The following is a 24,066-nucleotide window of genomic DNA, read 5'->3' on the forward strand; positions in this document are numbered from 1 at the left end:
TTTTTTAATTTTTTATTTGGAAGTAAGGGACCCATGTCCCCCACATCCTAGTTTAATTTGCCAGAGTCCTGCTATCATGTCCTGACATCCTATAGAGGAGAAGGCAAAAAGAGAAGTGGAATGCATGGACAAATGTTGATAAAACCTGTTCAAATACCTAAAATCAGATAAATACATTGTGAATAATAAGTAATGCTTCTTGGGTTCATTTTCCAACAGCATCCAGAATGGCAATTTTTATGAAAAATATATAGATAAATATGAAAAAGAAAATTTTAAAAGACTACCATAAATAAACAAACCATGAAATGACATTTATGTGAACAGATAACATAAAGAAGAATCAGAAGTCAGGTAAAACAAACTAAATGGTCATTAAAAAGTATTAAGATTTATATTATTAGTAGTAGTACTGTTAGTCGCTCAGTTGTGTCCAACCCTTTGTGACCCCATGGACTATAGCCTGCCAGGCTCCTCTGTCCATGGAATTCTCCAGGCAGGAATACTGGAGTGGGTTGCCATTCCCTTCTCCAGGAGATCTTCTCAACCCAGGGACTGAACCTGGGTAGGTGATGAAATGCAAACTAGTTAAAAGTTCAGTAATAAAGGGAAAAGTCTGAGAATCTTGGCTGAATCAACCAGTCTAACAGTTGCAAAATGATGACTCAAATTGTAATTCCTTTTACATTTATGAGTTGTCATTATACTGTAATGACATTGTAAGTCCCCTGTCTGCACTGTAAAATTTTATTTATAACCATTACATACTCCATGGATTCTTATTTTACCAGCAAGCTGATATTATTCATTTTGATGGTTAAATTGTCCTGAATTTGGCTAGTGGGAGCTCCTTCAAGCTATATGCTGCATTCCTCTGACATGCCCAACCATCTAAACACTTAATTACTTTCTGACACTACAAGACTTTTTGCAAACTTCTGTTATACTCTTCCTGCCCCAGCTCTCAAACCAGCTATTTCCCCAACAAGCCCTAGTTTCTTTTAGTGGATTGAAACATTAACAGACAGATCTGGATGCTGAATGTGCTTACTGCTACTGAAGATCCATTGCTTCTAGGCCCTTCTCAGTAGATAGTTCTGGGGGGAAAATGGCAACTTTATGTGATTCAATCCAAAACATAACATCATTTTAAAATCATGAGTTCATATTGATCCTTTAATTCCAATAAATTTCATAGCATTCTTCCTTGCCTTACTCTACATTCTTCTCTTCCTACTATCAGAGCCCTGGATTACATCATTTTCAGTATTCTTATTTATTCATTTGCTCAGCCCTATAATATAACCCGCATACGTTTAAAATTGCTCATCCATAACATAAAATACAAATGTCCTAAGTAGAAGTGAAGATTTTGTCTGTAGTCTATTTGTCTTTACAAAATACTAATGTCTTCAAGACTTTTTAGATTGTTTCTTTTTCATTTAGTAGGTTTATGTTAGTAATTTAAAATGCAGATAGGTTTACTTGTTTCTATTTATATTCAATTTTAGTGTTTTTCCCTTCATCAAGGTTGATTCTGTTTTAAATTTGTGAATATTAACATGATTACAAAAAAAAACTATTATTTCTACAGAGATAGGTTCTACTTCTTCCCTATTTCCTTACATTCTGTCTGAGTCTGATGAGGAATAAAAGCAGTTTCAACCTAAGTGCCCACAGATTACTTTACAAAGGGAAAAATGACAATTTGAAAGTGTAGAAACCTATGAAACCAAGTGATCAAAATTAACAGCACAAACTGACATTTTATATTTTCTAATGTAATACAATGAGAAGGCTGCAACACTAATAGAAATGTTCCTGTCAAAAATACATAACTTAAACTAAAAATTAAGAAATATCAGAAAATCAAATTGAACCATTTTACCAAACAACTGATCTGTAACCTTAAAAAAAAAAAAAAAGCTTTCTTTGAAAGATTCATAAAATCTAAGGAAACAGTTCCAGGTTATTTGAAACTAAAAAGACATAGGAATTAAATGCAATCTGTGACACTGATTTTAATCTTGAAAAAGAGGAGATAATAAAGGCATTATTGGGACAACTGGTGAAATATGAGTATGGACTATATATTAGATAATAATAATGTATCAAACTAAAATTTGCAGAAGTTGATAACTGCATTGTAGTTTTGGAAGAGAAAGTTCTTGTGATTCTAAAATATTATAATCTGGGGTATTTAGGGGAAATCAGTTTGTATCTGCAACTAACTGTAAAATGATACAGTAAGAAACCCTTACAATTCCTACATATACGCTATACACACACTCTTTCTCTCTCTCCTCTCACACACACACACACAGATACACAGCACTGAACTGGAGGAATGTGGCAACATGTTAACAAGCAGTGAATGGGCGTGGGGGAAATACACAAGGGTTCTTTATGCTATCTTAAAGGACCCTAGAGATATAAACAAATGCAAATGTTTACCATAAAAATGAAACACAACACATTTACCTTAAGTGGTTCATTGTTCAAAAGCAGAAAAGATCTATAAACATGTTTTAGGACAACTCTGTGTGTGTGTGTGTGTGTGTGTGTGTGTTCTTAGTTGTGTCTGACTCTTTGTGACCCCATGGATTGTAGCCCGCCAGACTTCTCTGACCATTGGATTCTCCAGGCAAGAATACTGGAGTGGGATACCATCACCTCCTCCAGGGGATCTTCCTGACTCAGGGATCCAACCTGCATGTCTTATGCCTTTTGCATTGGCAGGTGGGTTCTTCACCACTAGTGCCACCTGGGAAGCCCCACTGATCTTCCTTATAATGAACTAAATAAATAAATATCCTCCAGTACACAAATTTATGTTGTATTGAATACAGCTTTAAATGAGGCTATAACTTTTTAATTATAAGCCAGATAGTTAAGACTAAAATGTCATAATCAATTACTCCTTATAGTTATATTTACTTTCAATGTTCTATTAATAGTCTGTTTAGATAAACCAGGCAAATAGCTATGTTATACTATATTCACTTTATCTCAATTATGATTAAGAAACTTTCTTCAGCTTTTTCAAAGATAGGTAAAGTATCCTCAATAGGAATCGCTGTGAATGTCTCCCCTTTTATCTTGGTACTTTATTTGCATACTTATTACATTATTTCTGGCATGTTTTTGTCATAGTCACTTATTTATTCTTTCTTAAACCACGTATTTTAACTTAGGGACACCTGTACAAGGATATGTAATATTCCATGTGACAGTTTTGTTATTTGACAAACACAAGAAAAACTATACAATGTGTAAATTCACTATATATATTCATGCTTTCACTGGCAGACATGCAAATCTCTCAAATATGAATTTTTTTTAATTCTTTCACTCAGTTAACCAGTCTCTATTAACTGAGATCTAATGTTGTTAGAAGAAATTGTTAAAACTTAAAAAAAAAAAGATTCTTATTAAAATTTCCTCAAAGTGAAAGCAATTTGATGTCTTTATCCTCACTAAATAAATAACCACAAATACAAAAAAACCTACTACCCTTATTACAGAATTCTCTTAATGTGAGTTGAATTCTCTGTTTATATAGCAGATGAGAATTAAAGTAGACAAAAAAGTAGCCTTATACTATAAGGCTACAGATCCTTCTTCTTGGAAGCTACATTCTCAAATCTAAAAGTAAATGTAAATCAACAGGTGACAACACAAGACTGTCGATTCTCAAAAAATGATCCATCTTAGAAATAAACCTCAAAAATACAATATTCTAGCTTTGATAGAACTGAAGTTGATTCTAATACTTTAAAAGCCTGGAGACTCTATTTAAATTCCTCCTAATTTCAGATTGCCAGGAATAGTATTTTTTATTGAGGTATAGGATTTACAACTTTTTGTTAGTTTCTGGTGTATAATATATACTCTTCTCCTTTTGCCTTCAATCTTTCCATATATATATATACACACATACATATAGGTACATGTACATATATACTGATTTCCATATTCTTTTAAATTATGGTTTATTGCATGCTAGTATGCCAGCAAATCTGGAAAACTCAGCAGTGGCCATAGGCCTGGAAAAGGTCAGTTTTCATTCCAATCCCAAAGAAAGGCAATGAAAAAGAATGCTCAAAATACCACACAATTGCACTCATCTCACACACTAGTAAAGCAATGCTCAAAATTGTCCAAGCCAGGCTTCAGCAATACGTGAACCATGAACTTCCAGATGTTCAAGCTGGATTTAGAAAAGGCAGAGGAACCAGAGATCAAACTGCCAACATCCACTGGATCATCGAAAAAGCAAGAGAGTTCCAGGAAAACATCTATTTCTGCTTTACTGATTATGCCAAAGCCTTTGACTGTGTGGATCACAATAAACTGTGGAAAATTCTGAGAGGGATGGGAATACCAGACCACCTGAGCTGCCTCTTGAGAAACCTGTATACAGGTCAGGAAGCAACAGTTAAAACTGGACATGGAACAACAGACTGGTTCCAAATAGGAAAAGGAGTACATCAAGGCTGTATATTATCACCCTGCTTATTTAACTTCTATGCAGAGTACATATGAGAAACGCTGGGCTGGGAGAAGCACAAGCTGGAATCAAGACTGCTGGGAGAAATATCAATAACCTCAGATATGCAGATGACAACACCCTTATGGCAGAAAGTGAAGAGGAACTAAAAAGCCTCTTGATGAAAGTGAAAGAGGAGAGTGAAAAAGTTGGCTCAAAGCTCAACATTCAGAAAACTAAGATCATGGCATCTGGTCCCATCACCTCATGGGAAATAGATGGGGAAACAGTGGAAACAGTCAGACTTTATTTTGGGGGGCTCCAAAATCACTGCAGATGGTGATTGCAGCCATGAAACTAAAAGATGCTTACTCCTTGGAAGGAAAGTTTTGACCAACCTAGATAGCATATTAAAAAGTGAGACCTTTGCCAACAAAGGTCCGTCTAGTCAAGGCTATGGTTTTTCCAGTGGTCATGTATGGATGTGAGAGTTGGACTGTGAAGAAAGCTGAGCACTGAAGAATTGATGCTTTTGAACTGTGGTGTTGGAGAAGACTCTTGAAAGTCCCTTGGACTGCAAGGAAATCCAACCAGTCCATGCTAAGTGAGATCAGTCCTGGGTGTTCATTGGAAGCACTGATGCTAAAGCTGAAACTCCTTAAATACTTTGGCTACCTCATGTGAAGAGTTGACTCATTGGAAAAGACTGATGCTGGGAGGGATTGGGGGAAGGAGGAGAAGGGGACGACAGAGGATGAGATGGCTGGATGGCATCACCGACTCAATGGACATGAGTTTGAGTAACTCCAGGACCTGGTGATGGACAGGGAGGCCTGGTGTGCTGTGATGCATGGGGTTGCAAAAAGTCAGACACAACTGAGTGACTGAACTGAACCAAACTGAAGTCACTTCAGTCCCATTCCATTCCTTGTGACCCCATGGACTGAAGCCCACCAGGTTCCTCTGTCCATGGGATTCTCCAGGCAAGAATACTGGAGTTGGCTGCCATTCCCTTCTCCAGGCATAGTTTTTAAATTATTAAGAGATTAAAAACTTAAAAATTCCAAACTTTGAAGAACTGTAACACTTTTTTTTAAGGGAACATAAAGGCAAACTCTTTCTGTAGAATTACTGTATATTACTCACCATTTGATGCTGATGAACATGGAGTCAACAAACTAAGTGGGGAAAAATGTTGTCTGTTAAAGTTAGCAGCTGTGGGTGCTCCTCCAAGGGGTGCCCCAGGTCCATACATTTGACCTCCTGAAAGGTTTGAGGCAAAGTTTCCCAAGTGTGTAGAGGAAGGTGTTACAGAACCATATGGCGAATCCATATTGACAATACCTACAACGTAGAAGATAAATCATAATTTACAATAGTTACCCTTAAGATATATAACTAGAAAAACCTAAAATACCAAGAGGAGCCTAATAAATGCAAATATATTTTGGATTATTAAAAAAATTTCTCCTTGCTTACTTTTTCCAGTCCACTGACTCATTACCTCCACCTTTATTTTATAAAGATAGCCATAAAAAGGAAATTACCATGAAAAATATTTTATATTTAATTTTAATTTTGACAGATTATTATTTTATTATAGAATACATGGAGATTTAATATAACACTAGAATTTACATAGGTTTGGTGGGCAAGGAGTTGTATCAAATTTTATCTTTAAAAAACTTATAGAATTCAATCATCAATTAACACTAAATATTAAAAAAAACAGTTAAGGGGAGGGAGGGATGAGTAGGCAAATCACAGAGGATATTTAATATACTGAAAATACTCGATGATAGAATTGATGGTGAATACACATCACTAGACTTTTGTTCAAATTCACAGAGTGTACAGCATTACAAGAGTGAACCCTCAAGCAAACTATAGACTCTGATAAGGATGTGTGAATGTACGTTCATCAATTGTAACAAAAGTACTACTCTAGAGTGGGATGTTGGTAATAACAGAGGCTATGCCTGTATGGAGGCAGATGGTATGGGAAATCACTGTACTTGTCTCTTAATTTTGCTGTGAACTTAAGAGTGCTACTTAAAAAAAAAACACCCTCAAAAAACGAAATAAAAAAGCTACAGAAAAAAAGGACTGTAGATATACTCTTGTAACAAAGAGACCTGATGATCAGCACCTTAACTAAAGTGACCGTGCCTTCCATTGCTAATTGAGGGACAGTCTGTCACTGAGTGCCTCCTGATATAATGTAGTGTGAGATTCAAACATTACCTATCTGATGTTCCTGCTAGAAATGTTTAACCAGAATGTAACCATGGATTGAGAAAACAGGCCAATCTGAAATGTAGGACATTCTTCAAAGGATTCAGAACAAAAGGTGGTGGTGAGATGTTTTTGACTGGAGGAGATCAAAGAGACATAATAGCCAAAAGCAATGTGTGAACCTTGATGGCTGCATCAAAAGGAGAGAAAATACAATGTATAGGCATAAAGGATATATCTGGCATGATGGTTCTACATATTGGGTGCTATTACTGAATTAATTTTCCTTTTCTAGGGTGTAAAAATAGTGGTATAGCCGTGAAGGCAAACATGCCTGTGTTGACCTGAATCTAATACTTCCCTCTGACGGACTCTCAAGTTAAACTTCATGGCTAACTTTGGCTCTAATCACTGTACACCCCTGAAAACTTCACCTCCCCTATGACTGTGTCCTTTTCCTATACTTTTCCAAAAAAAAAGTATTTCCTTTTTCTCTAAATCTTAATTTTAGTATTTTTTTAACATTTAGTAATTTTATTAATTTCATTTTCATTGTTTTACAGTATTAGTAAAAATAATGGTCATTATAAATAAATATAAAATGGAAGTTGATGGAAAATCCCAAGACTTCCTGGTTAATTCCCCACCCCCACCGCCCCCCCAAAACTAGCTAGTATATGGCAAATATCCTTACACATGTTATCTTTAGGCATATATTCACTTTGTGGTGGCGGGTGGTTTAGTCACTAAGTCATGTCTGACTCTTGTGACCCCATGGACTGCAGCTTACCAGGCGCCTCTGTTCAGGGATTTCCTAAGCAAGAGTATTGGAGTGGACTGCCATTTTCTTCTTCAAATTTTAGTCTTAACATATTTCTGACAAAATGCGGTCCACTGGAGAAGGGAACGGCAAACCACTTCAGTATTCTACCTTGAAAACCCCATGAGCAGTATGAAAAGGCAAAAGATAGGACACTGAAAGATGAACTCTCCAGATCAGTGGGTGTCCAATATGCTGCCGGAGATTAGTGGAAAAATAACTCCAGAAAGAATGAAGAGATGGAGCCAAAGCAAAAACAACACCCAGTTGTGGATGTAACTGTGATAGAAGGAAGATCCGATGCTGTAAAGAGCAACACTGCATAGGAACCTGGAATGTTAGGTCCATGAATCAAGGCAAATTGGAAGCCATCTAACAGGTGATGGCAAGAGTGAACGTCGACATTCTAGGAATCAGCGAACTAAAATGGACTGGAATGGGTGAATTTAAATCAGATGACCATTATATCTATGACTGTGGGCAAGAATCCCTTAGAAGAAAGGGAGTAGCCATCATAGTGTTAACAAATGAATCCAAAATGCAGTACTTGGATGCAATCTCAAAAACGACAGAATGATCTCTGTTCGTTTCCAAGGCAAACCTTACAGTATATGCCCCAACCAGTAACGCTGAAGAAGCTGAAGTTGAACGGTTCTATGAAGACCTACAAGACCTTCTAGAACTTACACCCAAAAGATATGTCCTTTTCATTACAGGGGACTGGAATGCAAAAGTAGGAAGTCAAGAGAAACCTGAAGTAATGGGCAAATTTGGCCTTGGAGTACAGGATGAAGCAGGGCAAAGGCTAATACAGTTCTGCCAAGAGAACGCACTGGTCCTAGCAAACAGCCTCTTCCAACAACACAAGAGAAGATTCTACACATGGACATCACAAGATGGCCAACAGTGAAATCAGATTGATTTTATTCTTTGCAGCCAAAGATGGAGAAGCTCTATACAGTCATCAAAAACAAGACTGGGAGCTGATTGTGGCTCAGATCATGAACTCCTTATTGCCAAATTCAGACTGAAATTGAAGAAAGTAGAGAAAACCACTAGACCATTCAGGTATGAGCTAAATCAAATCCCTTAGGATTATACAGTGGAAGTGAGAAACAGATTTAAGGGACTAGATGAACTATAGACAGAGGTTCACTGACACTGTACAGGAGACAGGGACCAAGACCATTCCCAAGAAAAAGGAATGCAAAAAAGAAAATGGCTATCTGAGGAGGCCTCACAATAACTATGAAAAGAAGTGAAAAGCAAAGGAGAAAAGGAAAGATATACCCATTTGAATGCAGGGTTCCAAAGAACAGCAAGGAGAGATAATAAAGCACAGTGATCAGCGCAAGGAAATAGAGGAAAACAATAGAATGGGAAAGACTAGCGATCTCTTCAAGAAAATTAGAGATACCAAGGCGACATTTCATGCAAAGATGGGCTCAATAAAGGACAGAAACGGTAGGGACCTAACAGAAGCAAAAGATACTAAGAAGAGGTGGCAACACAGGAGAACTATACAAAAAAGATCTTCATGACTCAGATCACACGATGGTGTGATCACTCAGGTAGAGCCAGGTATCCTGAAATGTGAAGTAAGTGGGCCTTAGGAAGCATCACTACGAACAAAGCTAATGGAGGTGATGGAATTCCAGTCAAGCTATTGCAAATCCTAAAAGATGATGCTATGAAAGTGCTGCACTCAATACACCAGTAAATTTGGAAAACTCAGCAGTGGCCACAGGGCTAGAAAAGGTCAGTTTTCATGTCAATCCCAAAGAAGGCAATGCTAAAGAATGCTCAAACTAACCGCACGATTGCACTCTTCTCACATGCTGGAAAAGCAATGCTCAAAATTTTCCAAGCCAGGCCTCAGCAATATGTGAACCATCAACTTTCAGATATTCAAGCTGGTTTTAGAAAAGGCAGAGGAACCAGAGGTCAAATTGCCAAAGACAGTTCCAGAAAAACATCTATTTCTGCTTTATTGAGTTTGCCAAAGCCTTTTACTGTGTGGATCACAATACACTGTGGGGAATTCTGAAAGAGATGAGAATACCAGACTACCTGACCTGCCTTTTGAGAAATCTGTATGCAGGTCAGGAAGCAACAGTTAGAACTGGACATGGAACAACAGACTGGTTCCAAATAGGAAAAGGAGTACGTCAGTGCTGTATATTGTCACCCTGCTTATTTAACTTCTATGCAGAGTACATCATGAGAAATGCTGGACTGGATGAAGCCCAAGCTGGAATCAAGATGGAGAAATATCAATAACCTCAGATATGCAGATGATACCTCCCTTAGGCAGAAAGTGAAGAAGAAAGAACTAAAGAGCCTCTTGATGAAAGTGAAAGAGGAGAGTGAAAACATTGGCTTAAAGCTCAACATTCAGAAAACAAAGATCATGGCATCCAGTCCCATCACTTCATGGCAAATAGATGGGGAAACAGTGGAAACAGTGGCTATCTTTTGGGGCTCCAAAATCACAGCAGATGGTGACTGCAGCCATGAAATTGAAAGATACTTACTCCTTGGAAGGAAAGTTATGACCAACCTAGATAGCATATTAAAAAGCAGAGACATTACTTTGTCAACAAAGATCTGTCTCGTCAAGGCTATGGTTTATCCAGTAGTCATGTATGGACGTGAGAGTTGGACTGTGAAGAAAGCTGAGCACTGAAGAATTGATGTTTTTGAACTGTGGGGTTGGAGAAGACTCTTGAGAGTCCCTTGGACTGCAAGGAGATCCAACCAGTCCATCCTAAAGGAGATCAGTCCTGGGTGTTCATTGGAAGGACTGATGTTGAAGCTGAAACTCCAATACTTTGGCCACCTGATGTGAAGAGCTGATTCATTTGAAAAGACCCTGATGCTGGACAAGGTTGAAAGCAGGAAAAGGGGATGACAGAGGATGAGATGGTTGGATGGCATCACCAACTCAATGGACATGAGTTTGGTTAAACTCTGGGAGTTGGTGATGGACAAGGAGGCCTGGCATCTGCAGTCATGGGGTCACAGAGTCAGATACAACTGAGCAACTGAACTGAACTGAACATATTACCTAGATTTTACATTTTTTGAAAAGTGAAGTGTTTTCACTAAATTCCAACTTTACAAAAATTAAATAAAAAAAGCATTTCTTATTCACCTCCAAAATATGTAAATAGCTCATGCAACTCAATAGAACCAAACACTCTGTCAAAAAAAAAAATGGGCAAAAGATCTAAATAGACATTTCTTCAAGCAGACATACAGATGGCTAAAAAGCATATGAAAAGATGCTCAACATCACTAATTATTAGAGAAACGCAAATCAGAACTACACGAGGTATCACCTTATACTGGTCAGAATGGCCACCATCAAAAAGCCCATAAACAATGAACGGTGGAGGGAGTGTAGAGAAAAGGGTACCCTCTTACACTATCGGTAAGAATGTAAATTCATATAGCCACTATGGAGAACAGTATGGAGGTTCCTTAGAAAACTAAAAACAGAGCTACCATATGATCCCTGGTGGCTCAGAGGTAAAAGAATCTGCAATGTGGGAGACCTGGGTTTGATCCCTAGGTCGGGAAGATCTCCTGGAGAAGGAAATGGCAAGCTACTCTAGTATTCTTGCCTGGAAAATGCCATGGACAGAGGAACCTGGCAGGCTACAGTCCATGGGGCTGCAAACAGTTGGACACGACTGAGCGATTAACACACTATATGACCCAGCAATCCCACTCCTGGGCATATACCATAATTTGAAAAGATACATTCACTTCAATGTTAACTGCAGCACTATTTACAATAGCCAGGACATGTAAGCAATCAAATGTGCATCAACACAGGATGGATAAAGAAGATGCGGTACGTATGTACAATGAAATATTACTCGGACATAAAAACGAATGAAATAATGCCATTTGTCGTAACATGGATGGACCTAGAATTGTCATACTGAGTGAAGTCAGACAGAGAAAGGCAGATATATGATACTGTTTGTAAATGGAATCCAAAAAAAGAGTATAAATAAAAAAAACTTATCTATAGAACAAAAATGAAGTTATAGATGTAGCTCTGTACATATGTAGACAATAAAACTTATGGGTACCAGGGGGTAAGGGACAAACTGGGAGATTAGCATTGACATATATACACTACTGTATATAAAACAAATAATAAGAACCTAGTGTACAACACAGGGAACTCTACCTACTCCTCTGTAATGGCCTATATGGGGAAACAATCTTAAAAAGAGTGGATACATGTACGTATATAACCAATTCATTTTGTTGTACACTTGAAACTAACACAACACTGTAAATCAAATATACTCCAATAAAATTTTTTTAAAAAAGCATTACAATGTATTAGCATATGAAGCTTTACAATAAATTATATTGATTCTATTGTTTTAGCACTCAAGAGAAACTGCTTTTGAAAATTCACAAAAAATGTTTCAGTCAACTCCCAGCAAAGAAATATTTACTGATCATGTTCATTACATTTATGTGCTAATAGGTAAACATAACAATCAGTTCCTATTAGTCCCAGAACGTCATCTCTTCAATAACACACATCAAGTTGGCAACCTTTCTGAAAAGGCGTAGATAATATTTTTAGACATCAGTAGAGCATGGAAATAGAAAAAGAACATTATTGGAAAATCGTGGAGTATGAATAAAGTCTCTAGTCTAGTTAATTATACTATTCGAATATTAATTTCTTAGTTTTAATGAAAAGGGGAAGTTGGGGTAATTATAGAAGAACTCTTCCATAAAAAATATTTCAAAGTAAAAAGTTAAAAAAGAAAAAGCAACCACTCAAAACCAGATCTTTAGATCTTCTTTAAATATCAGCACTGCCCAATAGAACTTTTTATGTTAACAGATGTGTTCAACATCTGCACTGTGCAATACGGCAGCTACCAGCTATATCTGCTCATTAAGTAAGTACTTGAAACATGATCAGCCTACAGACACTATGGAAAACAGGATGGAGGATCTTAAGAACTGAAAATGGAACTACCACAACGATCCTGAAATTCCACTTCTGGAAATATATTCAGGAGAAACAAAAATATTAACTTGAAAATATACATACACTCTCATGTTCATAATAGCATTATTTATAATAGCTGAGACATAGAAAAAAACCTAAGTATTCATTCATGGATGAATGGAAAAGAAGTTGCGGCACACATACACTTTTTAAAAAAAAATACAGCTGAATATTCCACTGTGAGTGTGTGTGTGGCATATAAACACACACAGTGGGATATTATTCAGCCATATATATATTAAAAAAGAAGGAAATTCTGCCATTTCTGATAAAATGGATGTGCCATGAGGGCATCAAACTACGTAAAACAAGTCAGACAAAGAAAGACAAAGTTTATATTTTCATTTATATGTAGAATTTAAAACAAACAAACTCATTGAAAAAGATCAGATTTGTGGATATCAGAGGTAGGGGGGTTGCAGAATGAAGGTAGAGTTGACTGTAAAGTGGAAGTAAAATAAAATTTTAAAAATATATGGTATTTTTTTATTTGAAATAAAAGCAAACTTTTCATGGCATTATCTTACTAAATTAAAATATAAGAGACTTTTTTTTTTATTCTGAAAGAGAAAAATGTATCTGATGAAGAAATTTACTTACGGTAAATTTAAGGTAAAATCCATTGCAGTTTCTAAAAAGATTTAAAAAAATAATAATGCCATGCTAAATACACAATACTCACAACAGCATTTGATTTAGGAAAACAGTTTGTCCATCTGGCCCAGTCAGAGTAAAAGCACTAGAAAATAACCAGAGTTTTGCATCATCTGCATAAACGAGCAGGTGAAGAAATGTCAGAAAATACAATCTTACCTGAGGGACTTGGAGCGGGTCTCTGTAATGGTGGTCTGAAACCTGGAGCTTTAGAAGTATCAGATGGATGTAAGGGATCTGAATTTGGCAAATATGAGGATTTTCCTGATAGCATAGATTCTGGTGTTGACTGAGATGAAACAACAGATCCTCCCCAGAAGGCATGAGCAGAAGTCGGGCTATTTTCAAACAATGTGCTAAAGGGCCCAAATGGTAAGGGGGCACTGAAATTGGGAGCAATAGGTTTATTTGCTGGATGTACTGAATTTTGACAAGCACTTTGTGTACTTAAGGTCGAAGGTAGCTGGACAGAGGAGGGAACACTGTGAGGTCTTTTAATGTGATTGACACTGAGGACTGCAACAGATGAATTCTGCACTGGAGCTGGATTCTTGTGAGGGGCAGTTGTGCCATGAGGGGGTGGTCTAATAGCAGGTGGTTCCACTTTAGGAGGAGGCTGGGAGCATCCCATTTGTGTCTGAGGCATAGGGTAAGTCACTGGGGCAGTAGAAGGCACCGCCACTGGAGCAGAGCTTGTGGTTGCTAAAGGGGGAGCGGTCATTCTGACTTCCGGGGGAGGAACCTGAGACTGCTGAAGAGGTGGTCTTGGCTCCTGAGAAGCAGATCCCGGAGGCTGTTGCTGAGAAGAATGAACTGATGAACTCCCAGCACTGCTGCTGTTTGGGGGTCTGCTGTTTGTTGTTTCTACTACGGGTGGACTACCTGCTTCCGGTTCAGAGGAAGACGCCCCTTTATTTGGAGATGCTGTTCCACAATCCAAAGGGCTGTTTCTAGAAACTCCTCCTGGCTGGGCTGGTGGTGACGGGGAAGATGGGGATGACACTGGGTAGTGTTCTTTGGCAGTAGGCATAGGATATGTGGCATTTGTGGGTGCAGTGCTGTTGTTGCTTGCTGTGGTTGTGACTGTTGTGGTGGTGGCATTGGATGTCTTCACAACTGTGACAAAAAGCTGCCTTCTAACAGAAGGTGAACTCGGACTGCCATTTGTAGATGTACCAGGCACCGTTGAAGCTGATGAACTGGTTGTAGTTGTTGGACTTGAAGTTAAAGAACCTGCTGAATTCACCTGAGAACCACTGCTATTCTGATTGCTATGGCGAGGCACCATGTGAGGCTTAGGCGAGTTAGTAGCTCTGGCAGGGCTCAAAGGCCTGACAGGAAAAGGACCCCAAGTGGATTGAGCTGGTGGAAAAGTACCTCCAAAATGGGTCATGGGCAACCTTGGTGGACGGATCTGCTGGAAAGTCTGAGCAGCAAGCAAAGCATGTGCAAACTGTGGAGGAGGATATGCTAATGGAAGAGAAACTGGAAAACCAGGCCTCACATTATTCACTGGATTCTTAATGGTTTTGTGAGTAGATGCAGAAGAAATTGCAGGCACAGTAAGTGCTGTGGCAGTTTGAGATGTTGATGACAGAGCTACAGTCGTCATTTTAATTCCCATTAAGGAACTGTTAGCAGCAGTGGTGGTAGGTGCTGATGACCCTATTTTGGAATTTGCTGAGGAGCTTTTCAAACGATTCTTTGGAATGAGTTCATCAATTTCTTTGTCTGGATCCTTGATCAGAGCATTGATCAACTGAGTTGCCTGTCTTGTTGATTCAGTGCCACCCCTACAAGTTGACCAAAAAAAAAAAAAAAAAAAAATTAGGTCCAATTTCCCCGTTTTAAGATATATAAGGCCTAAATTCATTTGTGTGTACACTGCATATGTATGCACATATATACAGAAAACAGATAAAAAGCTGAAGCAGCAAGTTTTCTATTTTTGAGGTATTTCGCAAGCAAAGCAATAAACTGTCCAACACACCACTCTATCTTTCAAAGGAGAAACAAATTACTTCTTTTCAAAAAATTTAATTTCACTATTGTTTCCTCAGGCTAAGCAATCATTTTCCTACTGTGAAATACATTCTAAATCGAAAAATCACTGCACTTAAAACCCTACATAATCCATATTGTTACCATTAAGTTAAACAATTGATCAATATTTAAAACAGTACAATTAAGCAAGAACAATAATATCACTGAGTAAGAAAATAGTCTTTTATTTTAAATTCAGGTATGTAAAATGACTCTATTTACAGCATGTTTACTACTGGTTTCTTTATAAGTAGAGTGATTATTATAACTATTTTGGACAGATGTCTCAAAATGAGAGAAGAATCCTGATAATGTCAACAATGGCCATAAGGTCAAAATCCAGTCTTCAATGTTTAGGAATATATGTGACTGATAGGAAAACCTTATGGAAACCCCGAGGTAGAAATTACTCATAAAGGGTTTCTGCTTTCCCTCTTCTCTGGATAAGGCAAGTGTGATCACACCTACTCTAGAAGAGGCATAAAAAAGATAGAAGAGGAGGATAAACATAAAACAGAGTGAATTAATTGCCTTCTTCCTGTTGAGGCAAGTTATTAAACTATCAGCCCCTCTATTATTACAAAGGGCACCAGTCTATCACAACCAAATTTATGACTTCTTACAATATCATCTTTAAGGCTATTACAGCTTAGAAATACTCAAATATTCAATTCAAAACAAATATCTACTTTAGATTTAAATCTATTACTGAGCTCATACTCTAAGTATACAATCTGAGAATAATAAATCTCAAATGCTAATTTAAGAGAAAGATGGAAAACTACTAAAATGTGTTAGAAATCCATTCCTTCTTAAAAATTCTCAGAATAAGTTTTAAGAATGCCTTATTAAATGTTTATGTAAGGAAAAATTATTCAAATCTTTGTCATACATACAAAAAAGAAAAATTCTTTTAAAGTCCTTTGAAATACTTCATAAGAACATATAAATTAGAAAAACAAATTTTAAGAGTTATTTTCTCCAACACAAATCAAATTTTCATTTAAAAGTATGCTATTAAATACAAAGTTCCATTGAAAACGCACATGCTTATCTATAATTTTTAAGCTCTAGTGCAATAAATATAAAGGGAAAAAAAATAAGAGACAAAATTTTGCCTTATAGTTATTATCCGGTCTCCCGTCTTGTCTTTCTGCTTATCAATATCTATGTGTGCACCAGTGAACTCCCGAATCGCATTAATATTACAACCTCCTCTTCCAATCACTCTGGATATCACAGTTGATGGAACAGATACTTTCTTTGACCTGTTTAATGGTTAGAAAAATAAATTAAGATAAATCATAAATATCAGTCATTATAATTAAGATAGTTATACTAAAATATGTTTCTATAAATGCAGAATATTGTTGAATAAGCCTCTTCTACCTAGTCTCATCCTAAATGATACAAGGTAACTGAGAGCCACAGAAAAAAAGAGAGAGTGAGTTTCTCATATGATTACCAAAAACTGCTTTTTTGACTTTTATCCTTCATTATGATCTATACAGCACATCCATGTAGACATACACTGTGTAAATGCAACTACTAATAGCAAATAAGACAAACGGGTTCCCACCCACATATATTGACTATGTAGAAACCAAGTAAGAAAATTATAACACGATGTCATAAGTGCTCTAACAGGGTATCACAAAGACACATTGATAGGGGTGTTTAATCTAGCCCAAGGAGTTAAGAAAGATTTATTGTGAGTGCCTTTAGGTGTCTGACTTACATTCTTGTTTTTATTATCCAATATATAACTGAAAGGATGATACTAAAAATTCATGTTTTCCTGTATTCTTCTAGAAGCCTTCAAATGATTATCCACAAATATGGACACTAGCTAAGGTATGTTTAGTTGTGTGAGGAAATAGAAAAGCCTGTTGGAATTCCAAAAAGTAAAACCCACCTAACACAAAATTACTCAGATTCAGCAAAGGTAGATATAAATTTCCTACAAGTCTAAACTGAAGAGTACTTCTAAAAGAAAAACAGTATAACTCTCAATAAATAGAATGAGCCAATTATGCTTCAATGAATAAGTAAATTATTTATTCACAATAGATTAAATATTAAATTAGAATTTTTTTAAACAGTAGTGTTTAAAAACCTTGCCTCTCTGCCCTTTTATATATATAACTAACTCACCTGATAATTCCTTTTCTCTTAAAGAACATAACTCAGGGATCATTATTTTAAATTAGTTAAGAATTTGTTTGTATACTATCATATAAGACGCATGCAAGGACTTCCCTTGGTGGTCTAGTGTTTGGGAATCTGCCTTCCAAAGGAAGGGATGAAAATCTGATCTCTGGTTGGGGAACTAAGATCCCACATGCCCTGGGGCAACTAAGCCCAGGCACCCACAGCTAGAGAGCATGAGTGCTCCAGAGTCTGTTTGCTGTAACAAGTGAAGCCCACAAACCACAAGAGGAGCCCAAGTGCTGCAACTGGAGATGCTCACAACAGCAACAAAGACCTGGTGCAGCCAGAAATAAGTAAGACCGCATGTGAAGATGGAATTATCTGGCTTTTTATATGAGAGCATGGATAATGGAACCTGGTGAGTCCCAGTCCATGGGGTCGCAAAGAGTCGGACATGACTGAGCGACCAACAGCGAGAATGAACTCTGGTGTTACGATTTTAATTAGTTCAATAGCCGTGTGACAGACAGAGATGATGACAGAGAGGGAGGCTGAGGGGAAGCCTTGGCCGAAAACAGGGAAAGAAATGTACATTATACTTTTTTGGGATCACATCCTTTCTTGGTAGGTGGTATCTTAACACCTTTCAGTTTCTGGGATACTGTTTTACTTTTAACACATTATTTAAAAAATCCCAAGCAAAATACAGTAAAATATTTTAGTTCTAAAACTCTTGAAGTAAAAATATTCTATGATTTGAAGACAAGAATAGTTTAAAACCAATATTTATTTACTCTCCAAATATTTATAACCATGTGGTAGACACTATCTATTGGGCTTCAAGGTTACAAGAAGAATAAGACAATCTATCACCTTAAAGAAATTAGTTCACTACCAAAAGCCAGTATCTATGCATGTGAAGCATACACAATGACCTAACTTTTTATGTAAAATCTCCCAGTTTTGAAAGTATTAACATATACTTTTTTCCATATAAAATATAGTACAGGTTGTCTCCATTGGCAGCCCTGGGCCACCAGTTTGATTGCAGCATTTGAAATAGTTAGGGGAATTTAATCGCAAGGTACACTATACTTCTCTGTGAAACAGAGCACATATAAAAAGAATGGGAAAAACAAAGAAATAATCAATTACCTCCTTACAACCTCTTTCCATCCTTCTTCCCTCTTCTGTCCACGCTTGGGACTTGCTACTGTTAATTTCCCATTTGGAGAGGAAAGGGGAGATGGACCAGATTTTGTGCAAGTGGAGAGAGAATTACTGGTCACTTCACTGATAGTCTCTGACAATCTTTAACAAGGAGGAAAAACGCATTAACTATAGAACAGATGAAGAATTTTTTAATGATAACAGCAAACTAACACATGATTTTATTCTTTATTTTTTTAATATTATGAATAAATGAGAGAAATTTTATTTTTCATTTTCCAATACTGGGCATAATATGAAGGGGCAATTTTAACAAGATATTATCTAGAGGTCAGATATAGCGGAACTGAAATACAATAACAATCTCTGAAAAACCACAACCGATACTTATCATGGGTTAACAATCCAAATGAAGAAATTACATAGTTGTTCTTTAATTTAAAGAACTATACCTTCTTTAAGAACAAGGACAAACACTTACTTTGTCTTTTTCATTTGACTGCTTTACTAAAAAATTCAAAGACAAAGTGTTTCATAACGATACTGTAAATTGTGAAAATAAAAATTGGAGCTCACTTTACTGAAGTCTTGCCAGAAACAGATTTTCTCTCCTCCTTTGGAAATGTAACCAGAACGGATGGCTGTTTCTTGCTGGTCACAGTGGTAGTGACCACGGCAGGTGAATGATTGTCACTCTTTCGGCTGCTGTTGCTGTTACTACTTTCATCACTGCAACTGGAAATTCTCATGTTATCACTATCTCCACTCTCGCTGGTACTGCTGCTCTTGGACTCTCCGTTCACCTTCTCTGGCTGACTGTATGAGATTGGTAGTGGATCATCAAATATAATTTGAACGTTTTCCGGAGTAATTTTATTTTTCCTGTTTTTCCTCTTTGAACTGGTTGTAGTTATGGTATTATTTCTTTTACCATGGGAACCTGCCAAAGTGGTCCAGGTTGCAGATATACCTATGGTAGTAGTGGTTGTGGCACTTGGAGGCTCTGTCAAGACTTCAGGCTCATCTGTAGAAGCAGTAATACCAAATTAGCAAGTTCTAGTGTTCTTGCCACATATTTAGCTTTAAGCACTTGACAAAAATAAACCGAGAGGCTACTTTACTACTACTTTTAGATATAAAGTCATCAGTCATTCCATCATTCACTAGTAATGAGATGGATATGATTATTCTATTCTCTCTGTTCCTAAGTTCTAAACAACATATACTAGAAGCTATAAAAAAATATTTCAGGGGACCTTCTTGATAGTCCAGAGGCTAAGACACTACACTCTCAATGCAAGGGACCCAGGTTTGATTCTTGGTCAGGGAACTAGATCCATCATGCCACAGATAAAATCTTACATACTGCAAGTAAAGACCCTACATGCTGCAACTAAGAAAGGATCCCGTGTTCTGCAACTAAGACCTGCTGCAAACAAATACACAAATAAACATTTTTTAAAAATTTGGAATTATTTTGGGAGTGAATATGTACTATATGTTACATATTATTCATAATTAATAAATTTCTCAAGTGTCATAATGTTATTGTCATTACATAAAATAATGTCCTTTTTTGGGAAATACTGCTCAGGTATTTAGGGGTGATTCTGTATGATGTGTACAATATATATAAGACTATTCAAAACAAAAAGAGGAAAAATATAAATGTGCCACAATGTTATATGAATCTAGGTGACCTGCAGGTATTCATCATACTAACTCTTAAAATTTTCTGGAGCCTGAAATTTTTCAAAATAAAAGACTGGAGGAGAGGGAAATACACACATACACACCATACATATTTGGTGGTTTAATGACAGTGGTTCTTTCTAACAATATCCTTACCTCAAATGATTTTTAGTTAGAAAGTAATTAAAAGTGATTTCCTCATTTAAGAAAAATCTGAATATGGTCTTGCCTGTAGATGAAATTATGGAAGTACTGATAATTTTTTTTATGATTTTGTGTATTTATTCCAGGTGCAATGTCAGACACCTGCAATTTATTTTCAGATAGCTTAGGGAAAAAAATATGTATATATATTCAGAGAAAAGGATAAAGCAAATATAGTAAAATGTTTGTTTTTAAATCAGGTGAAGGGTATTCAGGTGTTTGTTTTATCATTCTTTCAACTTGTGTGTAGGTTTAAAATTGTTTACAATACAAGTGGGATGAAGTCAATAAATAAAAAGAGCATATAAATACTTTAGGGTTTAATAACGTAAAAGATCTACTGTTATCTTGACTCATTGATATTTAATGTTATCTTAGGTTATTTATATTTAATGAAATGTAATTTTGAATAGAAAGCATTATATGAAAGAAATTAGATGATTTAGAGAAAATACCTTCAACTTTATGCTTTTCTTTTTCTTGAGCAGCTTGGAGTTCAAAGTTTTCTTTATTTTTGGCTTCAATTTCTTCTAGTTTTCTTCTTTGTTCTTCCTTTTTCTTTCGCCTCTTCTCCTTTCTCTTTTCTCGTTTGGCAGCCAAAGCCAGCCTTCGACTTTCTTCCCTTAACTGTTAAAGAATCAATAAAACAGAATTACAACACTGGAATTTTCATTGGAAAAATGTTGTCACATAATGTCATTCATCATAAAGGTACTGGGATACCATAAAATCCAAAGTTATTTTAGTTCAACTCACTGATCAAAATCATACTCAAATCACTATAAAGAGAAGATAATCGTTTTAAATGTCAAGATCAAATTAATGACAAAAGACAACCCAATTTCAAAATGGATGATTGATAAAGATATATATAACTCCATAGTCACTAAGGAAATGTAAATTATAAAGAGGTATCAGATAGCAAAAGTTTGGGAAAATGAATTCTTTCCTACACTGCCATTGGTATAAATATTAGAGTTTTTGGAAAGGTAATTTAAAAGCCTTCTATGAAAATTACAAACTGCTTATCCTAAGAATATATTCTATAAAATGTCTACCTCTAGTAGAAAAATATAGGTTTAATACTTTCCATTGCAAAAGTTAATTACTATGATAGTAAAAGGAAATAGGTAAATTCATGTGGTGAGATCCAGGGTGGGGATAAATTAACAACAGCATACATTTACAGAACACTGAGCTGTGCTCACATGCTCAGTTAGGTTGGACTCTTTGCAACTCCATGGACTGTAGCCCACCAGGCTCCTCTGTCCATGGGATTCTCCAGGCAAGATATACTAGAGTGGATTGCCATTTTCACCTCCAGAGAATCTTCTTGACCCAGAGATCAAACCCACCTCTTCTGCATCTCTTGCACTGGCAGGAAAATTCTTTACTTCTGGTGCTACCTGGGAAGCTATCTATATATTTTATGTGCATTTTAAATATATGTCAAAACAATGATACTCAGTTTATGGAAAATGTCACAATAGCCTAACTAATGAAACCAGTGCTTAGAGATAACCTTATATGCCAAATCAGATTTAAGTTTCTTGAGAAAAAGTCTGATTTCATTTTTTTAGTCTCCAGCCTTTGATAGTCCCTCCTCTTCCCTTTTGAAATAATCCCTGTTCAGGGTGACTGAAAGGTTTTGCCACCTTGAAAGTTTTCATTTTGGGAGGCAATGCACCATAATTATATTTTCTTGGGTAAGAGATTAAGATTTTTGTTTTGGGAAAGATAAATAATTAAGGAGAATCTATAGAAAATCAGATACTTTCTCAAGCAGATGGATTTCAGGAAAGAACACAAATGGAAACTGGAGATATAGAATTTTTTGCATAGTATCTGCCCCCTAGAAACTTTTGCTGATCTTCCAAAAGTACCCAAGTTTCCTCTCAGTTCAGGTCAATTCAGTCGCTCTGTTGTGTCTGACTCTTTGCGACTCCATGGACTGCAGCATGCCAGGGTTCCCTGTCCATCACGAACTCCCAGAGCCTGCTCAAACTCATGTCCATCGAGTCAGTGATGCTATCTAACCATCTCGTCCTCTGATGTCCTCTTCTCCTCCTGCCTTCAATCTTTCCCAGCATCAGGTGGCCAAAGTATTGGAGCTACAGCTTCAGCAACAGTTCTTCCAATGAATATTCAGGACTGATTTCCTTTAGGACTGACTGGTTGGAGCTCCTTGCAGTCCAAGGGACTCTCTAGTCTTCTGCAATATCACAGTTCAAAAGCATCAATTCTTTGGGGCTCAGCTTTCTTTATAGTCCAACTCTCACAACCATACATGAATACTAGAAAAACAATAGCTTTGACTAGATGGACCTTTGGTGGCAAAGAAATGTCTCTGCTTTTCAATATGCAGGTGGGCCATAGCTTTTCTTCCAAGGAGCAAGCGTCTTTCAATTTCATGGCTGCAGTCATCATCTGCAGTGATTTTGAAGCCCAAGAAAATAAAGTCTCTCACTGTTTCCATTGTTTCCCCATCTATGCCATGAAGTGATGGGACTGGATGCCATGATCTTAGTTTTTTGAATCCTGAGTTTTAAGCCAGCTTTTTCATTCTCCTCTCTCACTTTCATCAAGAGGCTCTTTAGTTCTTCTTCCATTTCTGGCATAAGGGTGGTATCATCTGCATATCTGAGGTTACTGATATTTCTCCTGGCAATCTTGATTCCAACTTGTGCTTCATCCACCCCAGCATTTCACATGATGTACTTTGCATGTAAGTTAAATATGCAGGGTGACAATATACAGTCTTAATGTACTCCTTTCCCATTCTGGAACCAGTCTGTTGTTCCATGTCTGGTACTAACTGTTGCTTCTTGAACTGCACTAAGATTTCTCAGGAGGCAGGTAAGGTGGTCTGGTATTCCCATCTCTTTCAGAATTTTCCACAGTTTGTTGTGATCTACAGAGTCAAAGGCTTTGGCGTAATCAATATTGCAGAAGTAGATGTTTTTCTGGAACTCTCTTGCTTTTTCTGATCCAACGGATGTTAGCAACTTGATCTCTGGTTCCTCTGCCTTTTCTAAATCCAGCTTGAACATCTTGAAGTTCACAGTTCACGTACTGTTGAAGCCTGGCTTGGAGAATTTGAGCATTACTTTACTAGCATGTGAGATGAGTGCAATTGTGTGGTAGTTTGAACATTTTTTGGCATGTTTATGTAGGCCAGTTTGATTGAGAATAGTAGGAAATCACTTTCAGATAGCATATCAGTGGTCTTGATTACCTAAGGTCCCACAGGGCATTTTAAAGACTCTTATCTTTTACTTTGCTGGAAATGACACTGTAGTTGTTCTTGTTGTTCAGTTACTCAGTCATGTCTAACTCTTTGTGACCAGATGGACTGAAGCATACCAGGCTTCCCTGTCCTTCACTGTCCCTGGGAATGTCGCAAACTTATGTCCATTGAGTTGATGATGCTATCCAACCATCACATCCTCTGTGGCCTCCTACTCTTCTGCCCTCAGTCTTCCCCAGCATCGGGCTCTTTTCCAAAGAGTTGGTTCTTTGAATCAGGTGGCCAAAGCACTGGACCTTCAGCTTCAG

General features: G+C 36.9%; 1 protein-coding gene across 11 annotated transcripts in view; it reads right to left on the reverse strand.

Moving 5' to 3' along the window:
- ANKRD17 (ankyrin repeat domain 17) overlaps window positions 1–24,066 on the reverse strand; it is a 169,294-nt gene that overhangs the window by 7,064 nt on the left and 138,164 nt on the right. For all 11 annotated transcript variants that reach the window (XM_027971068.3, XM_027971067.3, XM_027971064.3 and 8 more), the window contains 6 exons: window positions 20,967–21,138; window positions 19,192–19,639; window positions 18,601–18,756; window positions 16,413–16,562; window positions 13,411–15,044; window positions 5,636–5,833 (listed from right to left, as the gene is read on the reverse strand). In XM_027971068.3, the coding sequence (XP_027826869.2) occupies window positions 5,636–5,833; window positions 13,411–15,044; window positions 16,413–16,562; window positions 18,601–18,756; window positions 19,192–19,639; window positions 20,967–21,138 (2,758 nt within the window). The remainder of the gene's footprint in view (window positions 1–5,635; window positions 5,834–13,410; window positions 15,045–16,412; window positions 16,563–18,600; window positions 18,757–19,191; window positions 19,640–20,966; window positions 21,139–24,066) is intronic.

This window comes from Ovis aries, chromosome 6, assembly GCF_016772045.2.
Source record: "Ovis aries strain OAR_USU_Benz2616 breed Rambouillet chromosome 6, ARS-UI_Ramb_v3.0, whole genome shotgun sequence".
NCBI classification, from domain to species: domain Eukaryota; kingdom Metazoa; phylum Chordata; class Mammalia; order Artiodactyla; family Bovidae; genus Ovis; species Ovis aries.